General features: G+C 40.4%; 1 protein-coding gene across 1 annotated transcript; it reads right to left on the bottom strand.

Annotated features, from left to right (window-relative positions):
- Window positions 1-1,159: 1,159 nt before the first annotated feature.
- SHCBP1L (SHC binding and spindle associated 1 like) lies at window positions 1,160-15,006 on the bottom strand. The gene is made up of 10 exons (XM_028531017.2): window positions 14,429-15,006; window positions 12,818-12,967; window positions 10,999-11,213; window positions 9,936-10,022; window positions 9,646-9,864; window positions 6,027-6,132; window positions 4,828-4,981; window positions 3,419-3,669; window positions 2,472-2,594; window positions 1,160-1,450 (listed from the first exon to the last, which is right to left on the bottom strand). The coding sequence occupies exons 1-10, from the start codon at window positions 14,828-14,830 to the stop codon at window positions 1,202-1,204; spliced, it is 1,956 nt and encodes a 651-aa protein (XP_028386818.1). The 5' UTR covers window positions 14,831-15,006; the 3' UTR covers window positions 1,160-1,201.
- Between the last annotated feature and the right edge of the window lie 1,021 nt (window positions 15,007-16,027).

The raw sequence follows: 16,027 nt of genomic DNA, 5'->3' as shown, positions 1-16,027 counted from the left end.
CACAGGCTGCTGCTTTCTGCTCTCAAAGGTCCTGTCACCTGCCCCTGAAGCCAAGACGGGGGGGGGGGGGGGGGGGGGGGGGGGGGGGGGTGCGGAGGGAGAGGCCTGGAGAGGAAAGTCCCCGCTCCTACAGCTCCTACAGCTCATTAAATCACTATTGATGGTTCTTGTTAAGGCCTCCAGGGACAACCCCTGGAATGACTGTGTCACTCAAACTCAACACCGAAGGACAACTAGGCCTTTCTCAACTTGGCCTCAGGAGACAGTGGCAACACAGGGTCTCTTTTGCTGGGTTATGAAGTAAAAGGCAAGTTGAGGAAGGAAAAGTTGTGTTTATTTCCTTTTATATTCAAAGGTCAATATAAGTTGTGCTTTGTGGAAAAGACCTTCTTAGAAACACACTCCCTCTTTCAGAGGACACATGGCCATCCAATTTCAAGATTTTATTTCCTGCCTTATTTGCAGTCGGGTGTAGCCAGGTGATTGGACCCTAGCTGTGGAGAGGCGGGACGGTTGAAACAGTGTGTGTGTGACTTTAAGGGAAGGCTCTGTCCCTCCTGCCTCGCTGGAACTTAGACAATGACTTGAGCAACCAATGCCACGTCGGACCATGTGATTTTGAATGGAAACCACGCAATGGTAACAATAGAAGGAATTTGAATGTCTAGCGTGGAACACCTCCTCCTGCCAGCCCTAGACCAAGTAGCCACATGGAACATGCGCCAGCCCTATACTGACGCCTCTGGACTTCTTGAACACGAAGGAGAAATGCATCTTTATATTGCTCCCCTTTTTTGAATTTCCCTGTTTCCTGCCTTTGAACCTGAGCCTACGTTACACATCGTGCTCTCTTACCGTCTTCTTTCCATTCTCTGCATAGAACACCTAACGACTAAGAGTATTTGAAATGAGCGTCTAAAAGCACATTTGTTTTTGGAGTTAGTTATGATGGTGGTACATTGACTAAAAATACACTAATGACCACTGAGTTATATATTACACTTAAAAGGATGAGTTTTATTGAGTTACATTTCAAAACTTACTTAGAAAATCTTAAGGATCATTCAATGAGAAAGCCTTAAAATGTTTAAATATCTTTAATAAGTTTGCGATTTAATTGAAACTACCCTTTCCGTGAGGGGTGAGATTTAACAGGTGGCCGTCCCCCTGAAGTGTGAGCCTCTGACGCAAGCCCGGCGCTCTAACCCGTGACTACTCGGATGTCCCCCTTCGAGTTGGCCTCTATCTTGTTGTCGCTCATCTCCAGGTTCAGGCTGTGCATGACCCTGGACAGCACTGTCTCATCTTTTTTGTCTCCGGAGGCAGCGCCTTTGTTGAGGGCTTCTTCCACGACGAAGAACTGTTCCGCGGGCTGATTGATGCTCACGCCGTAGCCGCTGTTGCTGTGAATGTGGTTATTGGTCATCTTCAGTTTGGGCGCAGGAAGGACCTGTTGAAGCAAATGAGTTTTTCAGTTTCTACAAAAATATGAACTAATGAACATGTCATAAACTAGAACTTACTCTTGGGTTTACACATTTCCTTAAGACAAGAGAATCTCAGTTTTGAACAAGTTCTTTTCCTCACACTGGATTACTGTAATAGTAACTGCAAAAATGCTTAATGAGGAAACAGTAAATGAGGTTTTCAATGTATCAGTTATTGATAAACAATCTAGATGGGGTTATAGCAGTATCCCATGAAGCTAATTTTAATGTAACATGAGAAATAGTAAGATATTCAATGATTTCAGATAAAATGATAAACGTAATTTCAATTAATGATATGTAAACTAGATTTCTGTGGAGAAGCCTCATTCCATGAGTCTAGGGAGGGGCCTAGGAAGGTAGGAATTACAGCAGTGGACAGGAGTGGGAAGGAATTTCACTTACAAGTCATGCTGTCAGTGTTTTAATTGGCTCGTTATTTTACAAAGTTTGAAAGTAAGAAAATACTTCTTAGTATATTTATTCTCTTAATTTGCTTTATTTCACAAAATGTATTATATATCTGCTCAATGAAGAATCTAAAACATTTTTGTAAGAGCTAACTTACCCACTTTCTCATATTCAAATTTATCTGCTAAGGATTCAAGTTGAAATCATTAATTGTAAAACTAAACTTGTTTCCTATCAGCCATCATTTAAACCATATGATAATTATTTGTGCTATTTTCCAAAGCAATGATAACACTTAGACTACATTTTTTAAAAGATTTTATTTATTTACTTTTAAAGAGGGAATGGAGGGAGAAAGAGAGAGAGAGAAACATCAATGTGCAATTGCTGGGGGTGTGGCCTGCAACCCAGGCATGTGCCCTGGCTGGGAATCGAACCTGTGACACTTTGGTTCGCAGCCCGCGCTCAATCCACTGAGCTACGCCAGCCAGGCTGGCACTTAGACTAAATTTTTAAGACTAAAACTAATTATTTTAGTATGTAATAATTCCCTACGAAGAAACATGGGAATACCTTCATACTAACTCCACCTAAGGTGCTTTTTGAACCGTCACTGGTTCCGAGGGTGTTACAGTGGTGAATTTCATTCCTTTCCAGAACGGCCATACTCCCAGGATACAGTTCAACACCAGCACCCTGTCGATATAAAGCAGTAAAACTATCTGTAAAACACACCTCTAAAATTTTCTCTAGATTTCAAAGCAGTAATTCTATGTTAACAATGTAAACACACTTAAGTTACGTGAAAATACACAGTAGTGCAAGTGTATTGTACAGATGTTCTAAAAATGTGGAAAACTATTGTCTCTGTTAGGAAACTCTTGGGCCTAGAAAGGAGGCTGAAGTCATATGGTCCATTACATTGCTGTTGCACCCAAATGAAGTCTCCAGAAAGAGAGTCAAAAACTTCTTTAAGCAATTCTCAGTTATAAAAATTTGCTTATATGTACTCTAAATCCCTCACAATGCTGCTATAAAGTCTATTTACTCATTTTAGTGGAAAGGAAGAAAAGAATTATTCTATTACAGGTCCTCTCATTTTTCTGCTTTTAATCTTGTTTCTCATTCAATTTTCCAGCCCTTTAATAACCTCTGTGACTGTTACCCAAAGACTAGAACTGTTAGGGGCTGTCACAGCACCTGACAGTGGCGTCTGACAGCCTGCAAGTCCTGTTTCTTTACCATCAGGAAACTGATTCATGATCTGCCTTATAGCCTCTGATTCCTACACTCTTTTTTTAAAAAAAATCACAACACAAAGCTAATAATTCCTTACTTTGAACTTAGGCAATTCACTTAAGTGTACTGTGACATTGTTGTCCTCATTTTATTTTCATTAGTTTCTAAGCTTGATTATAATTGAATTCAAAGATGGAGTAATTGCCACCCTTTGTTTGCATGTTAAGGTCACGCAAAGTTATCTACAGTCATAGAAAGCCGTAGTCGTTAAAATGCAGTACCTGGGCACCAGTTATTTCACTGTCTGTGAGTGTCAAAGCAGCCCCTGTCAGAACACACACTCCTGTTCCTTCACATTTTAACACACAGTTCTCTAGAGTCATGTGACCAGACTCCACCACCACAATACCATCAACTGTCCCTTGTTGTATCAAAGACAGATGCATTAGTTTCACATTATCAGCTTTGGACACCACAAAACTGTCATGAGAAGGCTCAGAAGTAATTCTAATCTCCTCTCTCTTCCCAACTCCTGAATCATAGGAACAAAGATACATATAATTAAGTCAGTAATCCCAAAGTTTGAAGCCTTTGGTTATTCAATAATACTGTTTTTCTTTGCATATAGTTTTAAAAAGTAACATGTATAATTATTCCATTGCTAACTAATTAGATACTTACCTATCCTGTAATCTTTTGTCCTTATTTTGATGTCAGATTTTTTATTTATACTTAATCTAAATCTACTTATGGTATTTATTTAACATACTCTTTCCACTATGTATTTCCCTAAATTATATAATCAGCAGTCATGTACAAAATGTTAAGACACAAAAAGTACCTTACCATAACCTAGTTTTAAAATCTTTGTAAATTCCCGTACTAAAAAAGACTGGCAGAGAATCTTTGAATTAGGTTACAAGATTAATGTAATCACACCCATAGTTTTGCTCTAGAGTAGTCAAAGCAATCATGTAAATGTAACATCAATCCGAAAATAAAGGGCTCAGTCTTCGAGAAGGTACAAAACTTTTGAATTACACATATGATCTTATTATCCACACAGTAACATACTGATTACAGTCATCCAAACCTAGTGAAAAGTTTGCTCAGTTTTTATGTAGACAGGCAAAGTTGAAGTTACTTGTTCTTTTCTTTTGGCCAGACAGGGCTGAAGTAAAGTTACTAAGTATGTTCAGAACCTTAAGAAAAAGTAAACTATGCTTTTCTACTTCTGTTTTAGTAAGTTTTCATATGAATTAACTCGAGAAAATGCTGAGTATATTTTAATACAGCCTTACATTGGGGGTCCCGCTAAAGTGATAGGAAGGGCAGTGGGGACAGATGGGAAGGAAGCTGTTCAGTAAAAATGCAGATGACGCTAATAGAAAATATCGTGAACAGGTTCTTATTTTGGGGGTTCGGATCCTGTTCTAAGACTCGGTTGTACTGTCGGGGGAACAGGGTCTCATGGATCCGCTCTGGTCCAGCAGGTCCAAACAGGGTCTCCAGCACGGACACCAGACCATGATCACATGAGAAAATCCTCGTTTGTGAAAGGCACGTAAGGGATTTTTGTGAAAAATAAACTGTTCTAATGTCTAGTAATTTGATAAACCATGTTTATAATAATACAATCTGTCGGTACACGTTGCCATGAAAAGACGGCACAGGAGAATGCCCTGCTAACCCTTTATGATGATGTCATCCGTCAACAAAGCAAGATTTACAGCTTGATATTCTCCTGGAAAAATAACCACAGTGTCTCCACTGTAGCAGCTATCCAGAGCCAAATCCAAGTCGTCGTGCTGCTGGAGAAACGTGTCTGAGGATAAGTCCTTTACCTGCGGAGGAGAAATGAAGCAGCGTACCTTCAACAACAGGTCAGACTGAGGTCATTTTAATCAGTAGCTTACTGATAACCTGCTTTCCCCAAGACTTACCTTGTACTGGTTATAACAAATACACTGTAATTATTACATGTATTTATGTTAAATGTTCCCAGTATCGGCCATCATTTCAGGGAGTGATGGAAAGAGACTTTCTTTACGATCACTAATAATTTCATAGCCATCAAACACTGTGCGCCAGAAGCCCCGTTTTGAACTTGACCTGTCATCTCCTAAGCGTCACTACAGTTCTGTGAAGTAAAGTGTTGTTACCTCTTTAACAGGTTACGAAATTGAGACCAAGTGAGATTACATGGTTTGGGGTTTTATTTGAGATGACAAAAATGTCTGGGGACTAGAGAGATGGCGGTGGCATGTGAATACACTACATTTCACTGAACTGTCCGCTTTAAAATGGTAGTTTTATGTGAATTTCAGCTCAGGAAAGCGGGGGAAGATACAAGAAAGAACACACTGTCTTTGAGAAGTCAGGAAGCAACAGAATCAAAGTACAGACGAAAGGGAAGTCAATTCACCTTTGTACCTGGCACACTGCCAGACAGGTACCCCATTCTGGAGCATTACAGGGGAAATCTGAGCAACGATAACACTTTATTGGGATATGAACTACAAAACAGTAATAATAATAGCAGTTGGTATTTCTGTGGTAGGCATTTGCTAAAGGATTTATATAAAATCACTTAAGCCTAACAACCATGCTGGATAAGCTTCATTACTCCCTTTCACAAATGAGGAAGTGAGAGAAACTTTGTAACTTAGCTAATCTCTCACACACACACACTGAGAAGCAAAATTGTGAATCAAACCCAGGTTTCTATTATTCCAAAGTCTGTGTTACTGCTAATCACTGAGCTGGATGTAATGGGGGACAGAAGGCATCCATCCAAGGGTCGCACAAGAACCCTACCTTTCAAGAGCTGCTTTTCTGATCACGCGCAGCTAAACTGAAATGAGCAAGTAAGAGCAGTGAGTTTCTCACCATGTTCGTCGTCATCACTTTCGCCACAATGTGCGTTATAGTCTTTCCAAAATCTCTTCTTCCTTTCCGACGCCTCAGAATTCTCGGGAAAAATGGTCCATGGACTCTGGAGTTGAACACATTCAGGATTAAAAATGAGAACAGATCCGGCCTGAACTGAGGAAGTAAAAACTTGGTACTGAGCATCTTGGACAAGTAGGTGGTTTCACTAATTTTAAGCTCTTTGAGAGCAGTGAGCAATCTGAGAACACTGAGTGATTATAATACTTTAGGTAACTGAGTGTCTACACCCTTGAACTCTAAAATCTCTGCGTTTTCATGGCATGTACCTGGAGTCTGCGTGCAGTGAATACCTCAACCCCCTCAACTTTTCCATACAGTTGAAAGTTTGCCCGACTGTACTTTCATGACCCACTGAACTGCGGAATCACACAAAGCCAAGGTGGGCTGTGCCTGTGATATTGAGTCCTAAGAATGTTTTGGGACATGTCTAATTTTAGATGCTGTGTTCAGTGTTAGACACAACATTAAAAACAATTCATTAACATAGATACATAGATACTATGTTAACGAACTATTTCAAAGCCTAGGGTCTCCTTGAAATAGTTAGCTGTGGGCTCCAGAACAATTCTAGTTTCTCTCTTGGTTGTTTTATGTTTGCTATTCAGAACTTCTAAATAATTCCATTCTTTCTCTTCTTTCTCCTTCTCTTTCCAGTTCCTGTTTTCTAGCTCGTAATCATTGCAGTGTTCTCAAAAGAAAGAACATAAAAATTGAGTGTAACCTTTACCATTACTGTCAGTTGAAGGGGCACCCCTTTTCCGATAGAGGCAGATTTACCATTACTCTCCTTGGGTGCGAACCTCTGGGGTCTCTGTAGCACTTTGATTCTGCTGGGTGCTGACTGGGGTGCAGCTTTAGTACTGATACGTTTCATGCTATATTTCAAATATTTTCATGAAGCTTACATTTTCAGGAAACTAGTTCTAAGAATTTATTATGCAAGTTATTAAAATTTGAATTCCAACATATTAGCAACGCCCTCCAAAGCAAAAATTTCATTTAACATTCCAAAACCAAACCCACTTAGCACTTTTATATGTATTTAAACAAGTGGCTTTGATATTGAGAAAGGGAGCTACTCGTACATTACTTTTTCACCACATACCCGATTACTGTCACTCAAAGAACAACGCAGCATCCTGCATTCAGGAAGTAGCAGCAATCATGCAATCCTAGTTTTAAAATCAGTGTTTTTTGATCAAATTTATTAGGGTGTAATTTACATAACAGTCACTAGTTTTAAGTGAATCATTTAGGAGGTCTCACAAATATATACACCCACTTAACTCAATCACAATAATCAAGAGAGAGAACACTCCCATCACACTGAGTGTTGTGTCTAAACACTCACTGCCAAACCCAAGGTTACCCAGGCTTCTGCCTGCGCTTTATTCTAGAAGTCTTATAGTATTTTTACATTCAGGCCTGTGGAGCATTTTGAGTTAATTTTGTGGAATCTTTTTTCTTGTTGTAAGCATGGTTAATGATAACTCACAGACCCTTTACGTGCCCGAGATGAATCTGGAAATCTTTGGTTCTTTTCGCTAGTTTCCATTCTCTGTTGAGATTTTCCACGGACTGATTAATACCGTGTTTTCCTTTTATCCTTTAAACACACCTACGATAGCTGCTTTGAAGTCTTTGATCAATCCACCACTGGGGACCCCTCACAATCAGTTTATACTTCTTTCCTGGGTATGGATCTAATGAGCATTCTGGTTCCTTCGTGTGTCCAGTCATTTTCGGTCAAACAGTGGAAGTTTTGGGTAATATATTTTCGTAACTTTGGATTGTGTTACGTTCTTCTGAGGACTGTTACCTTGTTTTCTACCAGACAGTTGGAATGCCGACCCCTCCCCCTCGAGGTACACGGCAGCTGACATTTCCGCTCAGTTTGCTCGACCTGCAGCCTCCCTCCGAGCGTGGCCCCCAGCTCCCTCCGCCCCGCCGTGCCCAGGCAGGGACTTGAAATGGCAGTGCGCACGCTCAGTTCGCGGATCCTGCCCTCTGCATCTCTTTATTTTCATTATATCCCACCTAAATTTCCCCGGGATCTGGCAGCCCTGAACGCTGTCTTTTCTTTCTCACCTAGAAACTGACTGCTTGTTTTGCTGCTGGAGCTATGAGAATTGGTGATTACCCTTAGATCAAAAAGCCACAAATTCCCTTTTCTTACCCATTCCAAGGATAAATCCATTTCAGGGATAAACTTTCCTTGTTGCTGCCTGCTTTTGGTCATTTCATAGTGCCTTAAAATAGTTGAATACTTCTAATAAATTCTGTCCAGATTTTATAATTGTTATCGATGGAAGAGTTTGGCCAAGTAGCTCACTCCACTGCTCCCAGAACCAGATTCACTGTGACTCTAACTTTTAAGATGAGGGAACTCTGGGTTGCCCTATGCCATGGAATCTAAAGTCCAGTGACGAAAAGTTATATTCAAATTCCACTTTTGTTGAAGTTGCATGTCTAGATAAGTGGATTTCAAAAATCGTATCTATATTGACTCCCCAGAGTAACCCCAAGGCTTTGTTACACAGGAATCCCAATAACAAGGAAACATGCTATAGTCACTAGAATGGGATTCTTAGTGACTGAAAACGAGGTCAAATTTGGAAGAAAACACACAAAAAAATTTAGGCTCACAGCCAACAGATAAGTAAAATGTGGCTCGGAATTCCTAAGGCAAAGGATGAGCAAAGGGAGAGAACACAAAAGAAGGGGTACCACAATTTGGTATGAGCCAATCAGAAGGTATCTGGCTCCATTCAAGATCTTCCCCTGATGTGGAGACCATGAGAAAGAATTCTTGTTTCCCCTCTATTTAAAACGAAGACAGAAATCTACATTTTACTGGAAGAGAGTGACGTGGATTAAATCTAGATTGTCTTATCATCAAAAACAACGTATCAACTTATGTTGGTCAGAAAAGCAGAAATTACGAGGCAGCCGAATTAGCCAGCTCTCTTTACCATGCATACCATGTGTGGAGGAAGTCCCCCTCCTTCCTTATGTTTTGGCCATAATCAAGAAAGTAAAGAGGAAAGATAAGAAAAGGACCAGATTTACGAGATTGTTTTTATATTAAAAAAAAAAAAAAGAGTTCTGGCTGGTGTGGCTCAGTGGATTGAGTACCAGCCTGAGAATCAAAAGGTCGTCAGTTCAATTCCCAGTCAGGGCACAAGCCTGGGTTGCGGGTCAGGCCTCCAGTGGGGGCATGTGAGAGGCCACCAATGCATCTCTCACAAATCAGTGTTTCTCTCCCTCTCATTTTCCCTCTCTTCCCCTCTCTCTAAATAAATAATTAGACTTTAAAAAAAAAACACCTAGAAACTTCAAAGAAAAAACATCGACAAATTAATAAAAAAAAGATTGCAGTTAATTCAGCTAATATAAAAATGATTTTCCAATGCTGGTAGTTGCACCTTGTGCTTAACTCCTAAACTGGACATTTAATTTCATAATCATATCAATTGGGGTAACAAATATAAGTGATGTAATTAAAGAATAACCATGTAGTCTTTTTTGTTTCCTTTTAAAATAGAGCAATTATTACCGGAGGCGTAAATCTTCCCACATTTTCAGTAGTCCACAGAGCATCACTATCTCATAGTATTTTTTCCAGCACTCAACGGCCTCCGCTGCAGAGGGGTCTTCTTTAATGTTGCTCTGATACTCAATGAGCTCGACACGCTTGTTTTTATATTTCTCCAAGGTTTTTTTGAAACGCTGTGCTATAGGGCCAGGTATTGTTCCGTCCTGTATATCGCACCACCTGAAAAGTATCGATATCATTACAATGCTTATCTTATATAATGTGCCGAACAAGTTTTAGTGTATACTTACAAATTAATTCTTTCTTCAATCAAAGCAGTATAATTCTCAGAACTTTCTTCATCATCCCAGTCTCTCCAGAGAAAGTCATAAAAAAACCTATGATCCAATTAAGATGAAAACAGTCAAAAGCAGTGAGTACCACATTTAAAATTAAAAGGACATTCTGATGTCAGGATTGTTTATATGAATTTTAACTCTTAAGAAAACATTTTTAATCATTAACATTTCAGAGCTAATATTAAAGGTGAAGTTTAAAAACTCGATTACCTGGATTCTACTTTGGTTACTACAGATAAGATAATGTTCCTTAGAGTGGAATTGTAAATTGCAGGTTTCAGATTTCACAAATTTGGGTTATTATTTTGTATACAAAAAAACCCCTTAAGATATCATCAAATTTGCATATTGAGGGGAAGAAAGCATTAGAAAAACAAAAACATGCCCCTAAATGTTCTGTATCAAGTTTATGGGTAGCTTCTCTCAAATTGTTCCCCATTATAAAAAGCAATCATACTGTGAATGACATCTAGTATTTGTAATAAATACCCTTCAGTGTGAAAAATGAAATCTGACATATTTAAGATTCTTAACTATGAGCAGAATTTAGTATTACTTATCACTAAAATTCTTAATTCAATCTTTGTGAAATGTAATACTGAAAAATAGCAAACTTTTATTGCCTGTGTATACTACTTCACAAGAGAATGTTTTAACTAGGAGTTACAAATGTGTTCACTAAAAATGGACAAACTAGCCCTGGCTGGCGTAGCTCAGTGGATTGAGCGCGGACTGGGAACCAAAGTGTCCCAGGTTCGATTCCCAGACAGGGTACATGCCTGGGTTGCAGGCCATAACCCCCAGCAACCGCACATTGATGTTTCTCTCTCTCTGTCTATCTCCCTCCCTTCCCCTCTAAAAATAAACAAATAAAATCTTAAAAAAAAGGACAAACTGAATTCAGCAGTAAGTAAAAATTAATATTCACGAAGTACTTGCATAAATAAAACTTACACATTAAATCAAAATTTTGAATATGATCATTGTAGCTTTCAGAAGGAAGAAGCTCTAGTACCTGACAACTTCCAAGGCCAAAGCAATGTCACGTATTTCAGAATCTTGTCCTTCAACAGGGTGCACTTCCAAGAGAGGCACACAGTGCTCTAGCTCCTCTAAAATCTCATCAACCAGACCCCTTGGAATATTCGCAATATTAGAAGAAAAAGGCTCAGCAACAGAAACAGTCACTTTGAAACAAGATGTTGAGGTTTGGTGTGGTGTACAAGTTACCTACAGTAAATATTATAAAATTTGTAACTACAAATGAACATAAACCACAAAGTCTTTTTTTCTCATATGTTAGCTATTTATAACATTAAACATTTTTTTTTATGACTGCCCTGGTTGGTGTGGCTCAGTGGGTTGAGTGTTGCCCTGAGAACCAAAGGTTTGCCAGTTCGATTCCCAGTCAGGGCACATGCCTGGGTTGCAGGCCAGGTCCCCAGTAGGGGGTGTGTAAGAGGTAACCACACATTAATGTTTCTCTCCCTCTCTTTCTTCTTCCCTTCCCCTCTGTCTAAAAATAAATTAAAATCTTAAAAAAATGTTATGACTTCTCTAACAATCAATATATAGGATAATTATAGCTTAATATTAAGTAAAATATCAACATGATTTTTGAAACCCTATTTCTTAAAGACATTAGTTTTCAAGGTTCATGGGAGGAACTGCATATCTCCTACATTATTTATTTCTAAGTTTGAGTTGCCAGACATTCGGATTTTATAGAACAGTAATATTTAAAGTTTTGGGGGGACTAATTTTGCCATGAAAGAATGTTTTAAAAAATCCTATTTGTATTACATCATTTGTATTCAAATACAAAGTAGGTAAAAGGACATAATCAAAGAGTAACTCTTCAAGTTGGAAAAATTTAGCTTTATAAACAATACACTATGTTGTTTTACTTGGCTCATTTCACCGCAACATAATGATAACCCCCAGCGCTTGCCTGACAAATCAGTGCTTGAGAACCACGGAACTGACAGTATTACTTTCAAAATATATAAGTATCAACACAAAATTTTAAAATTAACAAGTTAGCAAAAGGATACACGCTTTTTCTTTCTTTTTTTTAATTTTAATCGTTGTTCAAGTACAGTTTTCTGTCCTTTACAAAAGGGTACAGACTTTCCATTGTAAGATGAATAATGTTTGAGAGTCTAATGTATAACATAGTGCCTATGGTTGATAACATTATATTGTATAATTGAAATTTGTTAAGAGAACTTAAATATTCTACCCCCACACACACAAAAAGTAAATATGTGTAGTGATGAATAAGGGAATCAAACTTACGACATCAGATATGCCACAATATGTAACCTACAGACATAGAAAAGCAAAACCTTATCAGATGAAGGCTTGGAAGTTGATATGTTAAAAAGCGTACTTTTCATTTAAAAAATTTCAAATTATACTTATAGTTTCCTGATCCATTTTTTTTCTTTCCTTATTTAACTGAACATCATAATTGAACTAAATGAAGAAGGGAAATGATGGAAAAAAGCCACAAATTTGTTAGGACTAAAAATGATTAATTTTTAAGAAATAAATATACATTTGTTATTTTTATGTTATTTGAGAATTAAAACTAGGCTAATAAATACTATCTGATACTAGTGGATTACATTTTAATGATATTACAGGTAAATGCGTGCTAATGTACCCTCTTACCTTTTTACACTAATTAACTTACAAACTTAAAATATAAGTAAGCTTTTGTCAACTTCTGTCTAAGTATCAAAGCCCCAAATTAATAAGGTCATATTTTGGTCTTAAAAAGGACTGATAGTTTCACTCAAAAGAACCAAGATCGGGTAAAAACTCTTTACCTCAACCAGTATACCAACAAAAGGGATGGACGCTTCTTCATACGTCACAAAGAATAACTCAGGATTTGTCTTCCAGACCCCAAGCCATCTGTCTTTCAACTTTAATTTCTCTGAGAGGTATTTACTCATGGCCTCATCAGCATCTTCTGCCTAGCAAAAACACAGAAATGCAAAATCCATATGTAAAATTCTAGGAACTTTCAGATGTGCATGTAAGTTGATTGATCTTTATTTTAAACATGGCACCAATGTACATTTAAATAATGAAAAGCCTGGAAAAGAACAGATTTGAAATGAACCTATATTTAATGGAAAATAGGAACATAGTAATTATCAAATTTAAAAAGTTATTTCCTCTGAACCTTAAAGATGTAATGACTTAACTATTCAAAACATATGCAGTGCATGGAAATTTAAAATAGCACTCCATTCTCTATAACAATTGCATGTGTTAAACGTTTAATAAATATTTCCCCATTTGATTTTTTAAAATTTAAATCCAGCTGTCTCAAGGATGATAGTGTAAGAAGTTATTAGGAAACTCAGTCATTAGACCCTGTTTGATTAATGACACAATCTATGTAAATGTTTTCAATGTCTTTGAGACCTAGCCTTCTCCAACCCTCAATATTAAAGTTGGTTATTAATACTGTCTCAGTTTTGTGATATTGATGTTTTTAAAAATATTCTTTTGGATTATAAAATATGATTAAACTATGGAAAAATCTGAAAAATACAAAAATACAGGGAAAACAAAATCACACCTAGTCTTTGCAGCCAGAATACAACCACTGTTGATAGTATTTCTTTCCAGTCTTTTTTCTATCCATGTACTCATCATACATATGAATCAATGTTTTGTCTGCTCATTTTCCTACTTAACATTATAGCATAAGCATAGCTATAGTTATTGAAAACATAATTTTTCCAGGTGCCTGGTGTTCCATTACATGAAGCTACAAGTTCTTCACTGCTCCAGTAGCTGGAAATGAGTTTCTAATTTTTAATTCTTATAAATATCAGTGCAGTGAATATCCTGGTACATAAATCCTTCTGCTATGACTTTTTAAACAACAAAACAGGTCAGAAACATACAATATTTGGTCTATTCAGTATTACCAGGTACAGTGTATGTCTTCTCTTCAAAACATCATTTCACACCCTCGACTGATAGGTGGGAACATTCTTAGGGTGTAAAAATTTTTCGTATTGCAGCGTAAAACTCGGGGCTACGGACTCTTACCCCTAGGTTTGGGCACAAATTACTAAATGAAAACTGCGATAGACACGCGGGCACTGATGAGGCCTATCTACGTTTTTCGGAAGCTCTAGGAAAACCGGAAGAAGCACGATGAGCGCTGTCCCCTTAACTGACAAATTTTCGGTTTGACGCAAATCGAATGGTCACTCCTTTGGGACAGGGCCTGGGTAAGCCTGATAAGGTGTGAACCGCATCAATGTTGAGTAATTTGGTTTTCCTGGAATGCACGTTTCCTTTGTGTCCTCTGCACCCCCATCTCCCTGGGAGGTGTGCCCGAATTCCCCCGCTCACCCCCCACCTTCCCCTCTGCAAGGGTCCCGTGCTGGATTCCGGTCCCTTCTCATGCTCACCTTACAATCCTGCAGCACCTGGTCGCAATACAGCGCCACCTTTTCGTCCCGCCACATGCCCCTCATGGGGGACACGCAGATGGGGGGCAGTGGCCGCGCCTCCGCCTGCGCCTCCTCGGGCACAGAGGGAAGGGGCTCCCCTTCCTCCCCCGCCGCCCCCTCGCCGGGGCCCTGGGCCTGGGTCACCGGCAGGAGCTGCAGCCGCCGCCGGGCCGCCTCCCGGCCCGCCTTCGCCTTCACCGGTCGAGGGGAGGCCACCACCGACCGCGCCGGGGACGCCCTGCTCTTCAGCATCCCCGCCGCCGCCCCGTCTCCGCCCGGCGCGGAGACGGCCTTCTCGCCTCGCCTGCCGGGGCTCCCGGTTCGGTCCTCGGGCCCCGCAGCCCGGGCCCCCGACGCCATCTCCGCACCCCGCGGGCCAGCTGCAGCCGTTGGCACCTTTCCCGCGCGGCGCCGCGCCGGCCAATGGGCGAGCTGTGTCCTGGGAGCCGGGAACGAGCGCGGAGGCTCGAGGGGGTCCCGCCGGAGGCGAGATGGGGATGGGGTGCTGGGGCTGGGTGTAGGGGATTGATAGGGATGTTGTGGGGGCGCGGCGGGGAGGGGTGGAGGGGCGGTTCGAACGAGGTGTCGGGGGCGTGGCCCTTGGGTGGGGCGTGGCTGCGAGGGGCGGGGCATGGTGGCGGGAGCAGGGCGGGGTGTGGTGAGGGGGCGGGGCTCCTGGGTGGGGCGTGGTGGCAGGGCGTGGCTTGGGCCTGAAATATTGAGGGGTGCGGTTCTGGGCAGGTGGGAGGAGTGGGATTAAGGAGTGTTGAGCTCAGTGCGGTGTCCCCAACCCTCTCTCCTTGAAATCACTCAGTGAGACAATTCTCACCCCACAGGAGAATTTCTTAGGGCACCTCTACTTTTTGTGGGTGATTGTGAGTCCCCCTACAGCTCGTCGTGACCTAACAAATGGGCCACCTACAACTACACACGCCTCTCTGCACAGCACAGCCTGAAAGAAAATTTACGTTTATACTGAACGGCGATTGTACTTGGAACCCTCCGGTTATTCCTAGCGGAAGCCCTAGTGACAAACGGAGCGACCTGGAGTTTCCCCAGCCTATTACACGGTTCCCAATATGAAATGTCCCCTACATTTTAAACAAGACAGCCACTTCCTGCCAAGGACAGGTTAGTCTGTCTTGTGTTGCTCGAAGTTCTCACCAAAAAAGAGACTATATTATGTAACTTTAACTAGACACACATTTCCAGCTAAGGAGTAATGGATGTGTGCAAACTGCACACTTTCACAATAAAAGTCTGCTCAAGATAATACACTTGGGAGAAGAACAGACACCACTCGTTTCTGCTTTTTCACTCTCAACACACACGGAGCCAATTGGAGTGACTCTTGTTTACTGTCTAGCTGGGAAGTGCTGCCCACCCCCGCCCCCCCAGCTCCCACCAGAACCGCCTTGGGAAAACACCTGCCTCCCTCCCCGATCATTTGGAAGGACACCATGTTAAATTTGGAGTTTATTTTGAGGAAAATATTAGTATTAACATTGTGTTACTCTAGGTCAGGGAATAATGAACAACATTCATCATGTTTTGACT

Source organism: Phyllostomus discolor, chromosome 14 (genome assembly GCF_004126475.2).
Source record: "Phyllostomus discolor isolate MPI-MPIP mPhyDis1 chromosome 14, mPhyDis1.pri.v3, whole genome shotgun sequence".
NCBI classification, from domain to species: Eukaryota; Metazoa; Chordata; class Mammalia; order Chiroptera; family Phyllostomidae; genus Phyllostomus; species Phyllostomus discolor.
This window is presented reverse-complemented; position numbering and strand designations above follow the sequence as displayed.

Coding starts and splice junctions, on each gene's coding strand:
- SHCBP1L (XM_028531017.2), bottom strand. CDS start 14,830: ATGGCGTCGGGGGCCCGGGCTGCGGGGCCCGAGGACCGAACCGGGAGC. Junction 11,214..12,817: donor TTGTTGGTATACTGGTTGAG/GTAAAGAGTTTT, acceptor TATTTACTGTAG/GTAACTTGTACACCACACCA. Junction 9,865..9,935: donor ATTGAAGAAAGAATTAATTT/GTAAGTATACAC, acceptor GATACTTTTCAG/GTGGTGCGATATACAGGACG.